Source organism: Mobula hypostoma, chromosome 4 (assembly GCF_963921235.1).
Source record: "Mobula hypostoma chromosome 4, sMobHyp1.1, whole genome shotgun sequence".
Classification (NCBI taxonomy): Eukaryota; Metazoa; Chordata; class Chondrichthyes; order Myliobatiformes; family Myliobatidae; genus Mobula; species Mobula hypostoma.
This window is the reverse complement of record NC_086100.1, coordinates 128543360-128566519: the sequence shown is the minus strand read 5'-3', so window position 1 is coordinate 128566519 and position 23160 is coordinate 128543360. Positions and strand designations below refer to the sequence as shown.

Below are 23160 nucleotides of genomic sequence, written 5' to 3'. Positions count from 1 at the left end.
AGAATAGCGGAAACAATACTTAAGATTGAAGATTCAATACACACTGTTGCATTGACTTCAGGTATGGAGCCTGTTGTATCCATGCTTTGCTGCTCTATAGGAATCTGCAATGTATTCCACAAAGAACAAATCTGTTCTTTCAGAGACTCCTGTGTGGTTATCATCTCTTGTTTTCGCATCAACAACTGCAATTTTAATAAAAAGAGACCAATTATACAAAATCAATTTTTTTACTTCAGTAATTTAAATATTCATTAAAATCCAAAAAACTAGAACACTGACCTGTTTACGTAGTACCTCTAATGACTTAATATTTTCATCAGAGAGGAAAAAAAGATCCTCCTGTTCTAGAACTGCATCCTTTTCAAATGTAGTATCAGGAATGTGATCAATATCTGCCATAAGATCTGTGATCTCACATCGTAGTCCCAGAAAGGTAGCTAAACGGTGTTCCTGCAGAAAGCAAGGCATCGAGAAAGACTCTTCAGTAGAGTCAAAGCCCGATATACTCAAGCGTACAAATACAATAGATCCAAACGTCATTTTGAATCTGCAAGATTGCACTGGACAGCTAAGCGCATCAAAGCACAATGTGGTTGACAAGAAAAGCCGGGCAGAATTCTTAAACTCACATGAAGCCTGATATGGCCGTTTGCACTGTAATTAATGGGATGAAGTACTGAGCAGTTTAGAACAGATATTAACTAGAAAACTAGATAAATTATCCAGCTGAAAATAAAAAGTCAGAGTGAATAATTCATCTAATGTTTGCATAATATATTCAACTTGAACTAATATATTCAAAAATATGCTATCCAGCAAATAATGAAATCACTTTAAAATATTTTCCCCCTTCAGACAGAAGTCAACATCTATTGAGAAAATACAACCATCAAGCTTGAATCGTCTTTGCTGCCTGCTCAGAGCATTTAGAAATATTACATTTCTACCCCTTAGATAAAATCACTAATATACATTCTGAAGAGACACACTGATCTGAGTATATCCTACTAGTTACTACCCCTCTATTCCTACTATTTCTACCTGCCATTTAATTTTCAATGACATATCATCAATGCCAGTGATTTAACATTGCACTCAATACACTCGCCCAAATTTGACTCCCAAGAAGGCATTCCTGTCTACAAAGCATACATTTGACAGAGTAACATGCAACCTTGAAAAACTTCAATCAAGAAAAAGAATCAAAGTCTTGCTCTCATCATTTCCAATAATCAGGTTCAATTACCAAATATACAGATCAGGAACATCCCTTTAAAACCTTGTCATGGGAAGTCAAAATCAATTGCAATTCCTTTTTGTTTCCCTGCCCTCAAATAACCTGCTAACTATTGTTATCATAATTCATAGATGCAGTTGCAAAGTATTAAGAGGAAACAGAAAATAACTATAACACCTTTTCTTTGGCTGTACTCAAGATGTGATTTTTAAGCTCCTCAAGTTCTTTGAGGGAAGGAACTTTGCCAGTAGGAATATAGTAAGGAGTCTTGCAGAGGTCTGTACACAAAGCTTGATCTTCTTTTAGAAGCATTTCACACTCTTTCATTCGAACATCTTTCTCTTTAAGTAAAGCATCCACTTTATCTCTGAGTTCTTTTTCCAGTTGAAGTGGAGTAGAATTTTCATCAGCCTGTAGGATTAATGAACACATTCAAGTCATAATATTACCTTATCACAATAGCCAAAGTTAAATTTTGAACTACTGAGCTCTCCCAAATGTGCCCTGCCAGAGGCGGTGGAATCAGATATAAATATCATGTACAAGTGATGTTTGTAGTAACCTTAGTTAAGGCATAGCATAGAACGATAGAGTCCCAAGCATGAAAATGGAATATATGTACTGTACCTCTAGATAGGCTAATAGGTAGACATTGACACGGTGGTCCATAGTGCCCATAGCTATATCACCATGATATTAAATTAAAACAAAAAGATAAAGTTGTAAAACACCCTCTCTGGAGAAAGAGAGTGAAAATACTGGTTGGCTAAACTCAAGTTCAGTATCCAGTCATAAGGACTGCAACATGTCCATATGGGCTGCTGTTCTTCAAGTTTTGGTTGGCTGTCAGTAGAGCAAAGTAGAGAGTCAAAGACATCAGATTCGGAGTAAGACCGAATTAAAGTGAAAGGTGACTAAAGCCTTAAGATTCCTTTTTGCCGATTTAATGATGTTCCACAAAATGGTAACAAAATGATCGTTTGACTCTCCCAATATAGAAGGGGCTACATTGTAAAGCACTACATATACTGAATTAGAGATATACAAGTGAGTGTGCATTTGTGAATGATAGAAAGATGGGTGGGGGTGGTGGTGGAAGTATGTGTGCTATTTCCTACCATTACCTGGAAAAGTGACATGAGGCAATTGGGCAGGGAGCGATTGATGGGGATAAGAGTGGACAGGAGTTGCAGAGGGTGTTGCTTTGGAATACTTGCGTGGGAGAAAAGAACATTTGCCTGTGGAAGTTTAAAGTTCAAAGCTCAAAGTAAAATTTATTATCAGAGTGTATACACGTCACCACATACAATCCTGAGATTCTTTTTCTGCAGGTATATTTAACAAATCTATAGAACAGTAACTGTAAACAGAATTAATGAACAAACTGCAAATGCAGATATAAATAAATGGCAATAAATAACAAGCATGAAACAACAAGAAAATGAGTGTAGTTATCCCCTTTTATTCAAGAGCCTTATAGTTGAGAGGTAGTAGCTGTCCTTGAACCCGAAAGCGAGAGTCCTGAAGCACCTGTACCTTCTACCTGATGACAGCAGCGAAAAAACGGCATGGTCCAGGTGGTGAGGATCTTTGGTAATGGATGCTGCTTTTCTACAGCAATGCTTCATGTAGATGTGCTCAATGGACGTGGGGGGGGGGGTGGGTTACCCATGATGTACTGGGCCGAATCTATGTTTTGTAGGATATTCCACTCAAAGGCAATGGTGTTCCCATGCCAGGCCCTAATACAGCCAGTCAGCACAACTTACATCACACATCTATAGAAGTTTGCCAACGTTTTTGATGGCATGTTAAACCTCCAGAAACTCCTGTGGAAGAGGAGACACTGTCATGCTTTCTTTGCTATTATGTTTATATGATGGATCTAGGGCCGGTATCACCCAGGAATTTAAAGTTACTGACCCTATGCACCTCTGATCTTCGATTACTGGTTTGTGAACCTCTGGTTTCCCTCTCCTGAAGTCTACAATCAGTTCCCTGGTCTTATTGACATTGAGTGAGAGGTTGTTGTTATAACATCACTGAAATGGTAGTGTATTTCACAGGAATTCTTGGGCACCCCCCAGCACTGTGTACGATAGTTCAGGTGTGGTCTTGTCATGGTCCTATACAATGCTGAAAGACAACCTTCCTCCTCCTGTAGTCAAATCCTCTTGTTATGAGGGTAAATATACCATTTCCCTTCTTAACCTTGCAAAAGGCTACAGAATTCCTTCAAATCATAACCAATGCACGTATTGTTTCCATAGCTACCTCCATAGTACTCTGGGATGCAAGTTATCACACACTGGGAAGTACCAGCTTTCTGTGCCATTAATTCCTCTAGGACTACTTTGGTACAATACAATTTTAAGTAACTACTTTTCCACCCATCGATGTGGCTGCCCCTTTATGGTTATACTTGTTTTTTTTTCTTCTTCGCCTTTTGCCTTCTGTCTCAGCTTTTTAAAAAATTGCTTTCTTGCAAACTTTGATCTCCAACCCATTGCAGACATTCCATCCTTTCCATCCTCCTCATCTTACTTTTCCAGTTGAAAGGTTTTTGGACTGTCTCTTTACTGCTTTATATTCCAATTTCATTACTGCTTTCTAGAAGTGGCTGTTTTTGTTCTGACTGCAGACACTGAAAATCTGAAATAGACAGTATTGGCAATGCACAAGTCAGACAACATATGCAGGGAGAAAAAAAAACTTAGCATTACAGATTGACAACTGATGATCCTGGGTTTATTTCTTATTACTTTAATCACTATACCATTCGGACCTCTGTAACGGAGGTATTACTGGGCTTTGTTTGACAGAAATGAGAAACAACTTATTTTCTGACTAGGCACATTAAAACTCACAGGACTTAGCAGATTCAACAAGTTCAGGCATCTTGTCACTCCATCTCATGTTAGAATTGGCCAATTATAAATAAAGGATCAATCCACAACATCAATTCAATTGTTCCTTTCATCTAGATGTTGCCCGACCTTTTGATTTCCTGCATCTTCTCTTCTCAGATGATGATGAAGTTAATCAGATGGATATTTTATTTTACTAAACTCAACATTAGATTAAGCTCATCGTGAATAGGATAAATTTTCAGGGCTTTTTGAAAAGAAAGAGTTTGGCCAGGAAAATGTTGTGAAGAAACTGAAGCACAAAATTCAAAGTAATTTTATTATCAAAGTACATAATACAACCCTGTGATTAATTTTCTTATGGGCATACTCAATTTCCAATAACAGAAACAAAGAAAGACTGCACCAACAGGAAAGATAACTAGTGTGCAAAAGACAAACAGCAAATACAAAAAGAAAAATAAATACATAACGACTGATGATAGTTAAAATGCCCAACAAAAACATAGATTTGAACAGGCCCTCATGCCCCCCGGTGTCCAATGTAGCTAAGCACAAAAGGTTTGAACTGATGAACTTGATCACAGCAAAGAACAAGGCCGGCTTAGTGTCACCCAAAAATTATATTGGATAAAAGGACTGCCAGCAGCCTTAAGTAAAATAAGCCTAAAAATGGATTTCATGCTCTCAAAAGAGCATTTTTCCAGGACTAAGCCAAAAGGACACCATTCTCTGCCATGGAATTTTGATAATATCCATAATTCCAAACTCCATCAGTCTTTATCCAGCAAGTTAAACTAGCAAACAAGGTCTAATAGGAAAAAAAGGTTATTCACTATGATTCAAAATCTTCACATTATAGAGTACATTACCTCATAAGGATCCAAATGAAGTTCAGAACATAAAGCTTGCAGCTTCTCCCGCCAATTCTGAATAGCTTCCTTTAACTGCTCTTTCAAAAGTCCCTCCTCATGAATCATTTGATCTAGAAGTCGCTGTGGAAACGTTTGAAGAAAAATGTTGATTTCTGAAGGATTGCTTTAATTATTTCTCACAAAACAGAATTAGGAAACATTTTACATTTACATGTACTCTAAATATTTTTTACCCAATATTCAAGAGTTAAATTACAAGGATTTGATCTTAGAAAGTAAGGGTTAAAGGAAGAGAGTAATCCACTCTTTGGGAGTTGAAGATCTAAAAATTGGTGTCAAACTTTTCATGAATACATTTAGGGAACATTACTATACAGGCAAAGTAGGCATGGCAATTCTACTCGCTCAAACTGTTGATGCTGCATCAATAACCACATGGATGTAGCTGCAAGCCAAGTATAAAGAAAAACATTGTGCGTGGAGTTTGAAGGTAGGAAGGGTCTAGTGGAAGACTTTCAGCATGTTATTGTTTGAAATGGGTGTAAAAATACAACAAATGCAAGCAGTCATCTCATGGTTAAACAAGGACAGTAATTGCAGTGTGCTGGTTGAATTTAATATGATGGTTAGGGGTTGGGGTTGAAGGTATCCCAGCTGAATTGGGGATGAGGGAGGAGGCTACTCACAGGTCTATGAATAAGATTTTAAAATGGAGCATTCGCAGGCTTTTGGCATTTTCCAGCTGCCCAATCAAATCCCAATTCATTAGCAAGAGCAAATACAAATAAGGCAGGGACAAGCAGAGTGGCTGGCCATTGTTGGAGCAACCATCGTGTCAACAAACCAGTGTTGGAACGGAGAGGCTTTGGCTCATCAGGCTTGGACGAGGTAAGCATCTGGTAAGTTTTTGTTTTCATTCTTCCTCTGTTAGTACATAGTGCAATGAAAATGGCTCCAGGGGCTGTGTTGTGTTCTTTGTGTGAGATGTGGGAGTTCTAGACCTTCAGTCTCCCAGATAACTACATCTGCACCAGGTTCACCAAGCTGCAGCTGCTCAGAGAACATGTTAATGAACTGGAGCTGAAGTTTGATGACCTTATGCTCGTACGGGAAACTGAGCTGGTGATAGATAGGAGCTACAGGGCAGTGGTTACCCCCAAGTTGCAGGAGGCAGGTACCAGGGTAACAGTCAAGAGAGGGAAAGGAAGTAAGCAGAGTATTCCTGTGGGCCATTCTCCACAACAAGTATACCACTTTGGATACTGTGGGGATGGACTTACCAGGAGAGGCTGCAGCAGTTGGGTGTCTAACAGAGGATTGGAGAAGAGGAAAGAAAGGGATTGCAGTAGTGACAGGGAATTCCATAGTTAGAGTAGACATGAGATTCTGTGGACCCAATAGCAACACTCAGATGGCATGTTGCCTCCCAGATGCCAGGGTCAGGGGAGTTTCGGATTGGGTCCATGGCACTCCAAAGATGGAGAGTGAGCAGCCAGAGGTCTTGGTATATATTGGACACATGACATAGGTAGGAAAAGGAAGGTGGTCTTGTAGAGAGAAATGAGGGTGCTAGGTAGAAAGCTGAAAAGCAGGATCTTCAGGGTACTAATCTGAGTTGCTGCCTGTGCCAGTGAGAGCAAGAATAGGACAATCTAGCAGATGAATGTGTGGCTGAGGAACTGGTGCATACTTTCTAAATGCTGGATCACTGGGATCTCTTCGGGGGAAGGCAGGACCTGTACAAAAAGGATGGGTTGCACCTGAGTCTTGGGGGAGGGCAATATCCTTGTGGGCAGGTTTGCTAGAACTGTTGGGGAGGGTTTAAAATACTTTGGCTGGGGAATGGGAAACTGAGTGATGGGGTAGTTGGTATACAAGCAAAGGCAGTGTGTAATAAGACTGTCAGAAAGGACAGGTGGATGTCAAGGCAAAATTTCAGTCAGTGGGATGAGTTACAGTGTAAAAAAGGGTCAAAATTAAAAAGTGTGACAAATACAGAACAGAAGGTATTATATTTGAACAGTATATAGAACGAGGAAGATGATCTTGAAGAGCAGGTAAAGTTTGGTAGGTATAATGTTGAGAGCATCACTGAGTCAGGGCTGAAAGATTATAGTTGGGAGCATAACATCCAAGGATACACATTGTATTGAAAGAAGAGGCAGATAGACAGAGGGGGTGGTCTGGTTCTATTGGTAAAAAACAATAAAATCATTAGAAAGAGACGACACTGGATCAGAAGATGTAGAATCGTTGAGAATAGAGTTAAGGAACCGCAAAAGTAAAAAGACCCTGATGTTCAGGCCTTTGAAGAGTAGCCAGGATGTGGGCTACAAATTCCAATGAGAGATAGAAAGTGCATGTCAAAAGGGCACTGTTGCGGTAGTCATGGGGAATTTCAATATGCTGGTAGATTGGGAAAATCAGCTTGGTCCTGATTTTGGATCCCAAGAGAGGGAATTTGTAGAATGCAAAATGAGATGGCTTTTTAAGAGCAGCTTGTGGTTGAGCCCACTAAGGGATCAGCTATTCTGTATTGGTGTTGTGCAATGAACCGGATCTGATTAGGGACCTTAAGGTAAAAGTCAGAAGTATTAGTATTACAGTGGCGAAAAGGGAATTACAGAAGCATGAGAGAAGAGCTGGTAAAGTTAATTGGAAGCGGATATCAGAAATGCAGCAATGCCAATGACAATTCAGAAGGTGCGGGATAGATACATCATAAAGTAGTAGTACTATTCTAACAGCAGGATGACACAGCCACAACTGACAAGGGAAGTGAAAGACAGCATAAAAGGAAGAGAGGGCACATAACATAGCAACTGAAGATAGAGGATTGGGAAGCTTTTAAAAACCAACAGAAAGCAACCAAAAAAGCTATAAGCAGCAAAATATGAAATATGAAGGCAAGCTAGCCAGTATTATCAAAGAAGATACCAATGGTTTTTCAGATATATAAAGAGGCAGAGAGGTGAGAGTAAATATTGGACCACTGGAAAATGACATTAGAGTTAGTAATGGAGGACCAGGAAATGGCAGAGGAACTGAACAAGTATTCAGTCTTCACTGCGAAAAACACTAGCAGTATTCCAAATGTTTGAGAGTGTCGGGGATAGAAGTGAGTGCAGTTGATATTGCTCAAGAGATGATGTTTGGGAAGTCAAAAAGCCTGAAGGTAGAAAAGTCACCTGGACCAGATGGACTATACCCCAGGGTTCTGAAAGGTAGCTGAAGAAATTATGGAGGCATTAATTTTCTTTCAAGTATCAATAGATTCTGACATGGTTCCAGAGGACTGCAAAATTGCAAATGTCACCCCACTCTTCAAGGAGGGAGAGAGGCCTGACTTCAGTGGCTGGGAAGATGTTGGAGTCAAATGTTAAGGATGTAGCTTTGGGATACTTGAGGCGCATGATAAAATGGGCCAAAGTCAGCATGGTCTCAAGGGAAGATCTTGCCTGACAAATCTGTTAAAATTTTTTGTGGAAATTACCAGCAGTATAGAAAAAGGTGTATCTGGATTTTCAGAAGGCAAGGCACCACACGAGGCTGGTGAGCAGGTTAAGAGCCCAATGTATTACAGGAAAGATACTAGCAGAAATAGAGCATTGGTTGACTGGCAGGAGGCAAGGAGTGGGAATAAAGGGAGCCTCTTCTGATTTGCTGCCAATGACACATGGTGTTCAGCTGGGGTTAGCATTTGTACCACTTCTCTCTGTTTTGTGTCCGTCATTTGGAAGATGGAATAGATGGCTTTGTTGCCAAGTTTGCAGATGATATGAAGGTAGGTGGAGGGCACAGGTAGTGTTCAGGAAGCAGGGAGGATGCAGAAGGTCTTAGATTAGGAGAATGGGCAATGAAGTGCCAGATGGAATGGTGTCAACAAGTACATGAATAGTGTCAAAAAGCGCAGTCTATCTTCTAAACAGAGAAAATTCAAAAATCTGAGGTGCAAAGGGACTTGGGAATCTTCATGCAGAATTCCCTTAAGGTTAGCTGACAGGTTGAGTCAGTAGTGAGGAAGGCAAATGCAATGTTAGCATTCATTTCAAGAGGACTGGAATATAAAAGCAAGCATGTAATGTTGAGGCTTTATAAGGCACTGGTGAGGACTCACTTGGAGTATTGAGAGCAGTTTTGGCCCCTCATCTTAGAAAAGATGCTTTAACCATTGGATAGTGTTCAAAGAAGGTTCACAAAAATGACTCTGGGATTGAAGGGCTTATACGAGAAGTTTGATGGCTTTGAGCCTGTACTCACTGGAATTTAGAAGAATGAGAGATCTCACTGAAACCTATTGAATATTGAAAGACCTAGATGGAGTGGATGGGGAGAGGATGCTTCCTCTAGTGGGGGGAGTCTAGGACCAAATGGCACAACTTTAGAATAGAGGATCATCCATTTAGAATGGAGGTGAAGAGGAATTTCTTTAACCAGAGGGCAATGAATCTGTGGAATTTATTGCCACAGGCAGCTGTGAAGGGTGGGTATTCAAGGCAGAGGTTGATAGGTTCTTGATTAGTCAGAATGTGAAAGATTATGAGAAGACAGGAGAATAGTGTTGAGGGGGAAATGGATCAGCCATGATCAAATGGTGGAGCAGACTGAATGGTGGGCTAAGTGGCTTAATTCTACTCCAATGACTTATGGAGTTAAGGTAACTTCCACAGCAGAATATGATAAAAATTTAAAGATGGCGCCAGTAACTGGTGACTTTGCGCATGCTCTCCTGAGCAACCTGCCCTCTCCACTACCCTATACCGAGAAACCCTTCTAAACCTCAAATTTAGCAAGATAAAGATCAACAACACCCTGGCAAAGCTACTGACCCAGCTGGAGACCACCGTGCCAGAACTGCTTCTTAAACTCCGGACCGAACCTGAACCCGACCAACGAGGCCCACCACGTTCCCGGAGACCCGCGGCCTGCTACTGTGCCGGAGCACTTGGAGACAAGGCCCATTCCTACCAGCACCTCTCCAGAGCAGACAACCACACAGAAGTGATGGCGGAGACCTCAAGGTGCCCCAGACATTTCCCTGGAGCAACCACCGTAAAGCCCCATTGGTGGCCATCCACAGCTGCCGGAAGTGAGGCCTCCGCCGATATACTCAGTGTACTCAGCCCCCTGCTGTACTCACTGTACACCCACGATTGTGTAGCCAAGTTTCCATCAAACTCAATATGCAAGTTTGCTGATGACACAACAATTGTAAGCCGTATCTTGGGTAATGATGAGTTTGAGTACAGAGAGGAAATTAAGGACCTGGTGGCATGGTGCGAAGACAATAACCTATCCCTCAACATCAGCAAGACGAAGGAATTGGTTGTTGACTTCAGAAGGAGTAGCGGACTGCACGACCCAATTTACATCGGTGGTGCGCAAGTGGAACAAGTCAAAAGCTTTAAGTTCCTTGGGGTCAATATCACAAATGACCTGACTTGGTCCAACCAAGCAGAGTTCACTGCCAAGAAGGCCCACCAGCACCTTTACTTCCTGAGAAAACTAAAGAAATTTGGCCTGTCCCCTAAAACCCTCACTAATTTTTATAGATGCACTGTAGAAAGCATTCTTCTAGGGTGCATCACAACCTGGTATAGAAGTTGTCCTGTCCAAGATCGAAAGAAGCTGCAGAAGATCATGAACACGGCGCAGCACATCACACAAACCAATTTTCCGTCCTTGGACTCACTTTACACCGCACGCTGTCGGAGCAGTGCTGCCAGGATAATCAAGAACATGACATACCCAGCCAACAGACTTTTCGTCTCTCTTCCCTTCAGGAGAAGATTCAGGAGCTATTTTCAATATTTGTAATCCAGGGAGTGTGAAGCGCAGAATCAAATATCGCTGTGATGATTGCACGTTCTAGCACCATTTGTTTGGCGACAATAAAGTATAAAGAATTGTAATAAAACTAATTTTAAACAGTCATGAAAAGACCCTCTGTTCCGACTAGAGAGCCATATAAAGTAACTAATGACAGATTTGTATTGTAGACCAGGGAAATTTATTCTACGTTTGTGATATTCTTCAATAAAATAGCTTCCCCCTACTCTTAAGCAGTCCCATGGGATTCATGACAAACATGATTCTAGTCTGGTTTTATTGGTTGATTATATTGTGTAGTGTGGATGCTGCTCGTTTTCCAAGGCTTTGAGAATTCCCTCTTGAAAAAAATGTCTTTGTAACATCACTCAGAGCACAGTACTGATTTTGGAAATCTGGTTTTGGCCATGTGGATAATGGAGCTTAACCACCAGAAAAGTAAGGAGCACCTAAAAACTGACCAATGAGTAAATTAATATTGTCTCAGAAACCTTACCAATTGTATTGAAACTACATGCATTAATGGCTTTTGCATTGTATACTGGAGAGATTGCCACTTAATGCAAGGCCTATGCTATGAGCATTTTAAACAGGGAATCAATAGCCAAAATTCTAGTATGCAAGAATATTTGCCTACTGCAATTCACTGACCGATTGAAGCCTCTTGGTTCAGAAGCAGATGATAGAGGTTAAATATTTCCCATGTCCTGTCTCAAGTCCCAGTTCGAACTGAAAGTTGAGAAGAGGGTTGGAGTGATGACAAATTCCCCTCCTCACCCAATTCTGCCTCCTGAAGGTTCACTGTGTGAGTAAGGACTTCTGTATTTCCCAGTTACATCTTCTGTGTGACTCAGTTTTAATTCAATCACAACACTAACAATCTTCAAGTCATCTGCAGACTTGCTACCCCACCCCCCTGTAAAAAAATCTCTGGTAAATCAAATATTCTACTCTTCCTTTATACAAAAATCACGAAGAGCAGAGGTCCCAGAATAGATCCCTGTGGAATACTACTTGTCACTGACCTCCAAGTAGTGTACGCTCCATCTACTACTACCCTTTGCCTTTGTGGGCAAGCCAATTCCAAATCCACACAGCCACATTTCCCTGGATCCCATGCTTCCCGACTTTCTGTATGAGTCTACCACGGGGAACCTTGTCAAGCAGCTTACCAAAATCCATACACACTGCATCCATTGCTCTATCATGAACATAACCAACTTCGAGATAAATCATTCACTTTGCTCAACAGTCAAATACTTTTAAAAGGGATTATAAAATTTCATTTAGAAACATACAGCAAAAAAACCAAGCCTTTTGGACCACCTGAGGAATATGGACTATAATGCCCATTTATGCCAATACAATTGGCATACTTTAGACCCATATCCCTCCTTTGCCTTACCCATCTAGGTTCCAGTCCAAGTTCTAAACTCCCACACCCTGGTAAATAAGGCCAACATACTCTTATCAGTTTTATAAACCCTGAATGGTCACTACTAATGTGTATAAACTCAACCTACCCAATCCTTCCAACTGTAGCCCTTCACGCCAGTGAATCATTTCAACATTGTGTTGCTACCATAGCGGCAATGTACCCAATACTCCAATTGCACTCTAACCAGTGCAACAGCACAACATCACAGACAACTCATACTCTGTGCCTTGGCTTAGGAAGGCAAGCATATCAAATGCCTTCATTACTACTCCATTAACTTGCATTGTCATTTTCTGGGAGTTATGAATGTCAGCAATGATCCCAAAAGTTGCTACAATTTATTTTATGGCCTACCAAAAGTTAACTTCCCAATGTGCTTTATCTTACACTTATCTGGATTAAATTCTATGTCATCACCCTGCCCAACTCTCCAGCTGGTCCATTACGTTCTTAGATAACTTTCTTTGCCACTTTTAACTCATCTACTGTGTTGTCTGCAAATTTATGAATCAGATCGCCTATATTCTCATCCAAGTCATCTGTACATGTCACAGACAACAAAGGCCTCAGCACCAATCACTGTAGTACACCACTGCTATCGCTGCCTCTGCTTCCTATTGCCCAGCCAAGTTTGGGTCCAGTTTATCAATGCACCTTGGATTCCTTGTGCTTTAACCTTTTATAAAAGCCTACCACACAGGATCTTGCTGAAAGCCTTACTAATCTCTGGTAAATCAAATATTCTACAATTCCTTTATCAATTTTCTTTATTAAATTATTATTGCTGATTTTGCAAAACACTCACTTTTGAAAAGTGTCTAATAGCTCATGAATTTGCATTAACTTTAATTATTGATTATATTGCTTCCTCTAAATCTTCAGAATTATGAAAAGGCAATAACCAGATTGAGGAAGGTTGTGATCCATTTAGAGTTTGCATACTTGACAGAGAAAGGCTGAGCTTTACCTAGAACAGTACCATGCCAGTCTGGTGCAGGAAAGAGAAGGGGCAGATGCAGTATTAGTAACGTTGAATAAAGCCAACCATAGCATTCATTTAAAACTATTTAAAGTCACAATGCTTGTAAAAAACCATTATATTATTGTTTTGAAAATTTAGATTGTAAAACTATAACAGCCTCCACGTCCTAAAATACATCAATTTAATTAATTAACTCTATATGCATCTGCGTATAACCAGATATAAGGCAAAGAATTCCTTAAATGTTTCTTTAAGGTTAAAGTTATGGTGAGAAGGCAGGGGAGTGGGACTAAATAGGAGAAAATGGATCAGCTCATGATAAAATGGCGGAGCAGACTCGATGGGCTGAATGGCCTACTTCTGCTCCTTTGTCTTATGGTCTTATGGTTACCTCTATGTGCATCTTTACAGATGATATCCGCTGAATCCGCTTGTCTTCCAGAATGCCAATCTCATCCCAGACATCCTGGAGCGCTGCCAATTTAATGTTCAGCAAATGGATTATAGACGAGGCCACAGCTTCACTGAAATAAAATAGCAACAAATTGAATCCCAAATACTCCGCAACTTCCTAAAGGGATCACAAAAAAAACCTTTAATATCTGATCGCAGGTTTTCATCAACCCTCCCAGTTTCAAAAGAGTTTAAGAAGTTACTTCAGACCAGTGGGGTTTAGAAGGGGCCTTTACCCAGTCCCACTTTGAGACCAACATCAACTTCACATACAAATAAACTGACCGAGATATACTAACAGAGTTAGAAAGACTTGGGATGTGCTACGGAGTTGGAAATAACACATCGCACAAAAATACAAGTGAAGTACCAACTGCTCTGCTCTTAAATAAAAAGAAAACACACACCTCTCTCGGGTCATGGTGCAATCGATAAACTGGAGCAAAAGGAGATTTACACCGTTAAAGGGCGACCGTGGAAACAACTCAAATTTGAATCCAGCAGAACCGGCGCGAAGGCGGGAACCTCGCGAGCGCCATCCAATGAGGAACCAGACTGAGCAAAGAGCCAATCAGACGCGGAGTTCCGGCCGCGAGGGTGATCATGTGACGCCGCGAGGCGTCGGTGCCTTGTTGCGGGAGGTAATGTTGGGGTTTGCTTTTCCAAATGATTTTGAGAGATTTAAGGGCGTCTGTTGGATTGTTAGCAACTCGGTTTGGAGTACAGCGTAGTAACGAGGGAGAGTGGCCGTGAAGGCGGAGGAGCTGTGTGGTAGTCAAATAGCTAAAGCTCGCTGTCAGAGACACCGAATGTCTTTTCGGTGAGGATCTCACGAAGACTTTTAAGCTACTAGCGTTAAACATGAACCCCAGGATTTCTGTTCTCGTGAGTGCATTGCAGTACTGTTTAATAACTTGTTACTGCTCTACACGCCCAGAACAATATGGACCTCACTATTACTCAATAGTAGTGGATGCTTCCAAACCACAAAGAGAACTCAAGCATTTCTGGAGGAGTACAGGATTTTGGTAGGTTAATTAATTTTCCTTTGCAAACATATTTGGACCATCGCCATGTGAAGGATTTAGAGTGATATTTAAATTCAAAAGGATTTCATGCTCATTCAAGGCCTAATCGTTGGCACGGAAAGCAATAGACCAGCGTGGAAGTGATGCGGGTGAATCTCGCTTCAACTGGAATGGCAGTTAATGACAGTGATAAGCCGCGTTGTCCTCACCTATCACCCCACCAACCTCTATGTTTCTGCCAACTCCAGCGTGATCCACGGGGACCACTCTTCATGGTCCATCCCATCAACTCCTGCCTCACCACCAAGAGGCACCTAAACGAAATCTTGAAAAAACCACTAGCTTCTATCCAGCTGTCATAAGATCTCGAATGCACCCAATTGTCTACCTACACTGAGCAAGCTCTGTAACTTCTGTGTATTATTGATTTCCCTTGTACTATCAGTATATTTTGTTTGGAAATGAATTTTATGAACGTCTTGCAAAAGTGTTTTTCCACTATATCTTGGTACATGTGGCAATAAAAAAACAATTTCAATTGCAATACAGTCCTCAATTCTATGAGTTCTAATCTCTTTACAGAAGTTGTTCTGGTTTGCATTGGTTATCTATCCCATTTTTTTCCCCATGTACCTTTGTTGCCATTCTGTTTTGCTACTCTATACTGTATTCCACACCCTGTAGTAATGGTGTCCTAGTGTTTTTTAGATGTCTTTCCTTTGTTGACTTGCATTGCATCCCCCTCACATGGCTTCATCTAACAGCTTGTACTCCTCCCCCTCCCTACCTTCGTATTCTGGCTTCTACCCCCTTCCTTTCCAATCCTGATTTAGGGTCTTGACCCAAAATGTTAACTATTTATTTCCCTCTCTAGATCATGCCTGACTTGTTGAGTTCCTCCAGCATTTAGTGTGTGTTGCTCAAGGTTTCCAGTATCTACAGAGCCTCTTGTATCCCAGTGATTTCTTTTTGATTGGCTGGTGTCTGTATTTTTGCAGAACTATGAAAAAATATAACTGCATTCATTCTTGGTTCAAATGCTTCACCACTGGCACACTCTCCAGTTTTTAAATAAAATGTCAAATTACTGTACATTTAAAAGGTCTCTTGAGTGAGTTTGAAAATGTCTGAATCTTCAGTCTTTATTCTGTTATCCCAGTTAATTGGAGTGCCTGTTTACTCACAATTAGTGCTGCACATTTTTCAACTTCCCAATGACACATCGGTTCAATACCCTGATCCTTCAATGATTTTGGGTCTCCAATATGCTCCTATCCATGTAGTGTGCACCTCAGGTTTCTTGAGCACAATCCAAGTAGATTAACCAACTTTTTTTTCAGGCAGCTCTGAAATGTGTATGACCCTCCTTTGAAGGCTCATTTTCTTGTCAAAGTACGTATAAAAATATGTACCCCAGAGAGATTTTTCAGCCCACACTTCTGGTCATGAAACATGGGCACTAGCAGTCCATTAGGAAGAGAAGAGGCCAAGGAAGCAGGTTGGCAGATGTTGTCTATGTAGACTTCATTTGGTTATTTGACAAGGTCCTGCATGGAAATCATGTTCAGCAGGTTAAGGCACGTTCAAGGGGAGAGCTGGCTAATTGGTTCCAAAATTATTTTGGTGATGGGAGGTACAGGGTAGTGATGGGAATGATGTATGTCAGGGCTTCATGCTAGGACCTTTGCTGTTTGTAATATAAACAAAGATGTGAATTTGGGAAGTCAGCAGATGATGTGAGGATTAATAATGTCATGGCTAGCTAGGGATATTGTCTAAGACTACAGCAGGATATAGATCTAAAGTTCGGAGGAATATTGGCAGATGGAATTTAGTTGTGGCAAGTACAAATTGATGCATGAATAAACTCTTCTTGGACTTCCAGCCCAGTACAGGTATCGATTTTAACTGATGTTTTGATGACAAACTCTGCCATCTTCATCAGGGATGATGTCTGGGCATGTCTAGTCCAGTGGTATGTATACCCTGGTGTCCATCCCTCCTGATTGGTTAATACTCATCCAATCAGGTTTTTGCTCTCCCATCTTGTTTACTTAGAGCGCGACCTTCATCTTTGTTAAAATTCTTTTCATCTAATTTTATTTCAATGGCTTCCTTCACCAGACAGTCCCAAAAGCCATTGGTGTGGCACAGTAGTTTTGTGCTGTCAAAGTCAATCCTATGGCCATTGTGAATGCAAATTTCTGCTACTGCCAATTTCTCTGGGTAACCCAAACAGACACGCCTCCTGTGCTCCATGATGTGGGTTTACACTGTGCATCTCCTCTGGCCGAATTACACTGCTCCACATTCACAGGGAATCATGTAAACAGCAGCTGTCCTGAGTCCCAGATCACTTTGACCCGCATAAGTTGTGATATGAGCTTCCTTATGGGTTTGTGGGTGGTATTAATCCGGTATTTCTTCCGGATGAACAGCATACATCCAAAAATTCAATTTACAATGGAGATGGGGAAGAATGGTTGCCTCCCGTTCCCATACGTTCTAATATGACAGTAGCCTCAGACATGGCGCCTGCTGGAAACACACTCACATGGACTTGTACCTCAACAACCACAACCACCATCACGCCTCCAAATGTGGTCTCACTAATGCATTATAAAGGCTCAGCATTGCATCCTTGCTTTTATGTTCATTTACATTTGCATTCATTACTGCTGGTTCAAACTGCAAATTTAATTTTGGGAATCCAGCAGGACTCCAAGGTCCCCTTGCACCTCTAATTTCTGGATTCATTCCATGTTTAGAAAATAGTCTCTGCCTTTACTCCCGCCACTCCTTTGCCAATTTTTATAATCTGTCCAAGTCCTGCAGACTCCCTGCTTCCTCAACACTGCCTGCCCCTCCATTTATTTTTGTGTCATCTGCAAACTTGGCTACAAAACCATCAATTCCATCATCCATACTATTAACATATAACATGAAATGTAGGGGACATGACACTGACCCCTGTGGAACACCACTAGTCATCGGCAGCCAATCGGAAAAGGCAACTTTTATTCCCACTATTTGCCTTCTGCTACTCAGACACTATCTTCTGCCCGTGTTAATATCTTTTCTGCAATACCATAGGGTGTCTTATCTTGTCTAGCAACCTCATGTGACCTTCTGAAAATCCAAGTCAACTTCCTTCATGCTCAAAGAATTCCATCAAATTAGTTAGGCAAGATTTCCATTGAAGGAAACCACACTGACTTTGGTCTATTTTATCACATTCCCCGAAGTATCCCAAAACCTGATTTTTAATAACAGACTCCAACCTCTTCCCAGCTAATTGACCTATAATTTCTTCTGTCTCTTAAAGAGTGGAGTTACATTTGCAATTTTCAGTCCTCTGGAACCATTCCATAATCTAGTGATTCTTACAGCATCACGACTAATGCCTACACAATTTCCTCTAACAAAATTCTGGGGCATAGTCCACCTAATCCAGCTGACTTATTATCTTCAGACTTTTCAGCTTCCCAAGCAACTACATAGTGACTATACTTATTTCTGCCCACTGACACACTTGAATTTCTGGCATGCTACTAGTGTCTTCCACAGTGAAGACTGATGCAAAAACTTATTCAGTTTGTCTGGCATTTCTTTGTCCCCATTTTTCAGTGGTCCAATGTCCACTTTTGCCTCTCTTTTACTTTGGGGGGAAAAAACTTTTGATATCCTCTTTTATATTAATAGCTAGCATACCTTCATATTTCATCTTTTCTCTCCTCACTTATATCAGTATCCCAGTGGAATAAAGGGAATTACAGAGGCATGAGAGGAGCTTGCCTAGGTGGATTGGAGGAGGATACTGGCAGAGCAGAGATGGCTGAAGTTTCTGGGTATAGTTCACCAGGCACGGGATAGATATGTCTCACAGAGGAAATATGGTTCGCAAATGGCAGGGCTAAGCAACCGTGGTTGCCAAAGGAAGTTAAAGACTGCATAAAAGCCAAGGAAAGGGCATGTAAGGTAGCAAAAGTAAGTGGGAAGTAGGATGATTGGGAAGCTTTTAAAATCCAACAAAAGGCAACTAAAAAAGCTATCAGAAGGGAAAAGGTGAAATAGGAGGGCAGACTAGCCAGTAATATAAAGCAGGATACCAGAAGTTTTTAAAGTTATATAATGAGTAAAAGGGAGGTGAGAGTTGATATTGAATCACTGGAAAGTGATGCTGGTGAGGTAGTAATGGGGGATAAAAATTGGCAGATAAGCTTAATGGAGTGAGTGCTATTGCTATTACAAAAGAAATAGTGCCCAGAGATAGTGCAGACTCAAAGGTCTTAAGGTGGACAAGTCACCTGGACTAAGTGGACTAGATCCCAGAGTCCTGAGAGAGGTTGCTGAAGAGATAACAGATGCATTGGTCGTGATTTTTCAAGTAACACTTGATTCTGGCATGGTCCAGGACAACTGGAAGACTGCAAATGTCACTGCACGCTTTCAGAAGGGAGGAAGGCAATAGAAAGGAACTATAGGCCACTTAGCCTAACTTCAGTGGTTTGGAAAGTGTTGGAGTCTATTATTAAGGATGAGGTTTTGGGTACTTGAAGACTAATAATAAAATAAGTCAAAGTCAGCATGCTTTCTGTAAAGGGAAATCTTGCCTGACCAATCTATTAGTGTTCTTCAAAGAAGTAATAAGCAGTGTGGACGAAAGAGAGGCAATGGATGTCATTTACTTGGATTTTCAGAAGGCGTTTGATACACATGAGATTGCTTAACAAGATAAAATCCTTCAGCATTACAGGAAAGATATTGGCATGGATAAAGGAATGGCTGATGGGCAGGAGGCAGCGAGTGGGAATAAAAGTGGCCTTTTCTGGTTGGCTGCCAGTGACTATTATTGTTCTTCAGGGTTCAATATTGGGACGGCTACTTTTCGTATTGTTTGTCAATGATTTAGATAATGGAATTGATAGCTTTGTGGCAAAGTTTGGGGATGATACGAAGATAGATGGAGGGGTAGGTAGTGCTGAGGAAGCAATGCGATTGCAGCAGGACATAAACAAATTGGAAGAATGGGCAAAAAATTGACAGATGGAATACAGTGTTGGGAAATGTATAATAATGCATTTTGGTAAAAAGAACAATAGTGTGGACTATTATCAAAATGGTGAGAAGCTTCAAACATCAGAGGTGCAGAGGGACTTAGGAATCCTCGTGTAAGACTTCCAGAACGTTAATTTACAGATTGAGTCTGTGGTAAAGAAGGCAAATGCAATGTTGGCATTTATTTCAAGGGGAATAGAATATAAAAGCAAAGAGATAATGCTGAGCCTTTATGAGAAACTAGTCAGGCTGCACGGAGTATTGTCAACAGTTTTGGGCGCCATATCTCAGAAAGGATCTATTGTCATTGGAGAGGAGGTTCAAGAGAATGATTCCAGGAATGAAGGGGTTAACATATGAGGAGCACTTGGCAGCTTTGGGCTTGTACTTGCTGGAATTTAGAAGAATACAGGGGGTGGGGGGGATCTCTTTGAAACGTGCTGAATGTTGAAAGGACTAGATGGGGTAGATGTGGAGAGGTTGTTTCCTATAGTGGGGGTATCCAGAACTAGAGGGCACTGCCTCAAAATTGAGAGGTGTCCTTTTAGAACAGAGATAAGGAGGAATGTTTTTAGCTAGAGAGTAGTGAATCTGTGGAATGCTCTGCCACAGACTGCGATGGAGGCCAAGTCCATGTGTATATTTAAGGTGGAAGTTGATCATTTCCTGATCGGTCAGGGCATCAAAGGATATGGCAAGAAGGCAGGAGTATGGGGTTGGGTGGGATCTGGGATCATCCATGGTGGAATAGCAGAGCAGACTTGATGGGCTGAATGGCCTAATTCTCCTCCTATGTCTTATTGTCTTATGCTCTTAGTGCTTTTCAAGTTGCTTTAAAGTTTAAAATGTTAAAGTTTTGGCTAGCTGTAATAATACAGGTTACGTTGTATATTTATGACAGATCCCTTTGCGCCCAACTAGCCATCAGCAGTCACAAACAAGAGAAAATCTGCCATTGCTGGAAGTTCAAGCAACACACACAAAATGCTGGAGGAACTCAGCAGGCCAGGCAGCATCTATGGAAAAGAGTACAGTTGACATTTCAGGTTGAGACCCTTCAGCAGGACTGGACTCCAGTCCTGACTCCTCATCGTTTTTTTTTCCTCCACTCCTGCTGAAGGGTCTCAACCTGAAATGTCAACTGTACTCTTTTCCATAGATGCTGCCTGGCCTTCTGACTTCCTCCAGCATTTTGTGTGTGTTACTTAGCCATTACCAGTGTTCAGACACCATTCATGCCTTATCTCATCCTATTTAAATGTACCAGTGTAACCCACTGTGTCCTTCTCCCAGTCATAGCCTTCTTATGTTAGTCTACACTATTGAGTTAAACCACTTCCTTTGCAAGCCAGTGCCTCAGTCTCACCTCTCTGGCTATTTCCTGGTGATCGTCTAATTAATGGCCTTTAATTATGCTGTTCCCCTCAAAGAACAGGGAGAGATATTACACCATCACAATCTTTCTTCATTCTAAGTATGTCTATTGGGTCTCAGTGTTCTTTTCTCAAAGGAGCTTCAGTCTGTTCTTCCTTCATTGTTGTGATTCCCCTCACATTTCTGGTAATATACCTGTAAATATCTTCTCAGTTGCCTCTATCCTTCTATTAATATGCCAGGACTCTGCAAGGTGGTCCACTAAGGAAAAGTGACGATCAAGATCTAAGGCCTGGCACACAACTTGTAATCTACTAGACAACACAGCAAAATTTCCCTATTCTTTCAATTCTTCCAATTATCTTTTAACACATCAGTTTAATTTGATCTGTTCTTTTATATTCAAAGAAATACAAGGTTTGCCCTGCGAACCTGTGTTCATAATTTAACCATTGTAGAAATGGCTATTATTCTGAAGAATTTGCAATGCAGTCCCCTCCAAGATCAATATATCCTCCTGGATGTCGGTCATCAGAAATGAATGCAGAGTCTGATTGCTTCCTCAAGTTCTGACAAGTTCAAGATTGCACTTGGGGCTTTTTTTTATTGTCACTAATTCTTTTAAATGTTGTAATTTTGAATGATAATGACACTTCTTTAGTCCTTCTTTAATTCTGTAATTCTATTCCATGCTTCTTTCAGAATATACTACTCCTTTAAACCTTGCATATACTGGTATTTCTTATTTGTATTTGGATTGCTTTGTTCTTTAAAAAAGATACTTAATGCATTTTAAATACTTACATTGACTAAATTTGCTTTTTTTTTATATACATCATCACAGCCCTCCTCTTCCACACAACAGAGCAGACCTGTTTGACTTAAGTAAGGACCAAGAACTGAACCTTGCATATGTTGCCTCAGTACCTCACAATGGTATTGAACAAGTTCGAATCCATTGGCTATTAGAACTAATCTCAATCCGGTAAGTCTGCAAAATTATACACCTTAATGTATTTGCACAAATATGCATTAAAAATTTCCCAAATAATGTAGTGCTTGCTTCTTCAGGTATATTATTAACCCAGGGTTATAAAATATTCTTTCGTGTTGGTTTCTTTTCCATGAGATGTGATGGGTTTGTTACTAAGGCAGATTATTGTGAATAGCATGAATTTATCCACGTTAATTCATAGTTGGGTTAGGGAGGAGGTATTGGTGATAAATGAATTACAGGTGTGCAGACGACTTCTTCAGTGCTCCCTCAGAGTTTGTGATGGAATATCTGATGGCGACAATATGGAAATATCAAGAAAAGCCTGTCAGGGTGGGTAATTTATCAAATAGATTATAGAGTGCCCCTGTGTTTCTGTTGCATGGCTTGAGATTCACCATAGCAACTCAATTTTGCTTTCAATAGTCAAGAGCCAAGCAAGCTTCAGTGGGGGTGTTGCATTGACCATGTTTGAATCCTTTTGTCAGTCCATCTGCTAAACTCTCATATTGGGCATGCGAATATGGTGGCCTGCCCAGCAGATCTAACTGCGATCTAACTACCTCTTTAGTCAAGAAAGCACAGCAGTGTCCCAACTTCCTGAGGAGATTGAGATAAGAGAGGATCTCTCGACTCCCGCCCCACCCCCATTTTTACCACTTTTTATAAGAGTACCATCAAGTGTGTCCTGATCAGCTGTGTCCCTGTCTGGTTCGGGAATTGCAAGACCCCTGACCATAAGCCGCTCTAAAGGATTGCGAGGACAGCTGAGAGGATCATCAAAGTCACTCTTCTACTCATTAGAGAAATCTATCAGGAGCGCTGCATATGCAGGGCCCTTAGCATTGGCAATGATATCTCCCACCTGTCCAACAATCTCTTTGACCCTCTACCATTAGGCAGGAGGTACCGTAGCATCAGGACAAGGGTGGGAAACAGCTTTTTTTTCCCCCAGCTGTAAGATTCCTGAACTCCCTGCCAGCATCAGGTTTCATCACATATGAAGCACCAATAGTGTTTTA

The 23160-nt window shown here is 41.0% G+C and overlaps 2 protein-coding genes across 3 annotated transcripts in view; one reads left to right on the top strand and one right to left on the bottom strand.

Moving 5' to 3' along the window:
• The window catches only part of LOC134344919 (protein regulator of cytokinesis 1-like), a 33809-nt gene extending 19629 nt beyond the window's left edge, over positions 1-14180 (bottom strand). Inside the window, exons 1-6 of the mRNA XM_063045053.1 lie at positions 14092-14180; positions 13623-13755; positions 4980-5102; positions 1418-1651; positions 283-453; positions 45-185 (exon numbers count right to left, since the gene is read on the bottom strand). Of these exons, the coding sequence (XP_062901123.1) occupies positions 45-185; positions 283-453; positions 1418-1651; positions 4980-5102; positions 13623-13755; positions 14092-14105 (816 nt within the window). The 5' untranslated portion in view covers positions 14106-14180. The remainder of the gene's footprint in view (positions 1-44; positions 186-282; positions 454-1417; positions 1652-4979; positions 5103-13622; positions 13756-14091) is intronic.
• A 119-nt stretch (positions 14181-14299) lies between these two features.
• Positions 14300-23160, top strand: part of idua (alpha-L-iduronidase) — a 175221-nt gene continuing 166360 nt past the window's right edge. For both annotated transcript variants that reach the window (XM_063046515.1, XM_063046514.1), the window contains exons 1-2: positions 14300-14712; positions 21989-22129. In XM_063046515.1, coding sequence (XP_062902585.1) covers positions 14546-14712; positions 21989-22129 — 308 coding nt within the window. In that variant the 5' untranslated portion in view covers positions 14300-14545. The remainder of the gene's footprint in view (positions 14713-21988; positions 22130-23160) is intronic.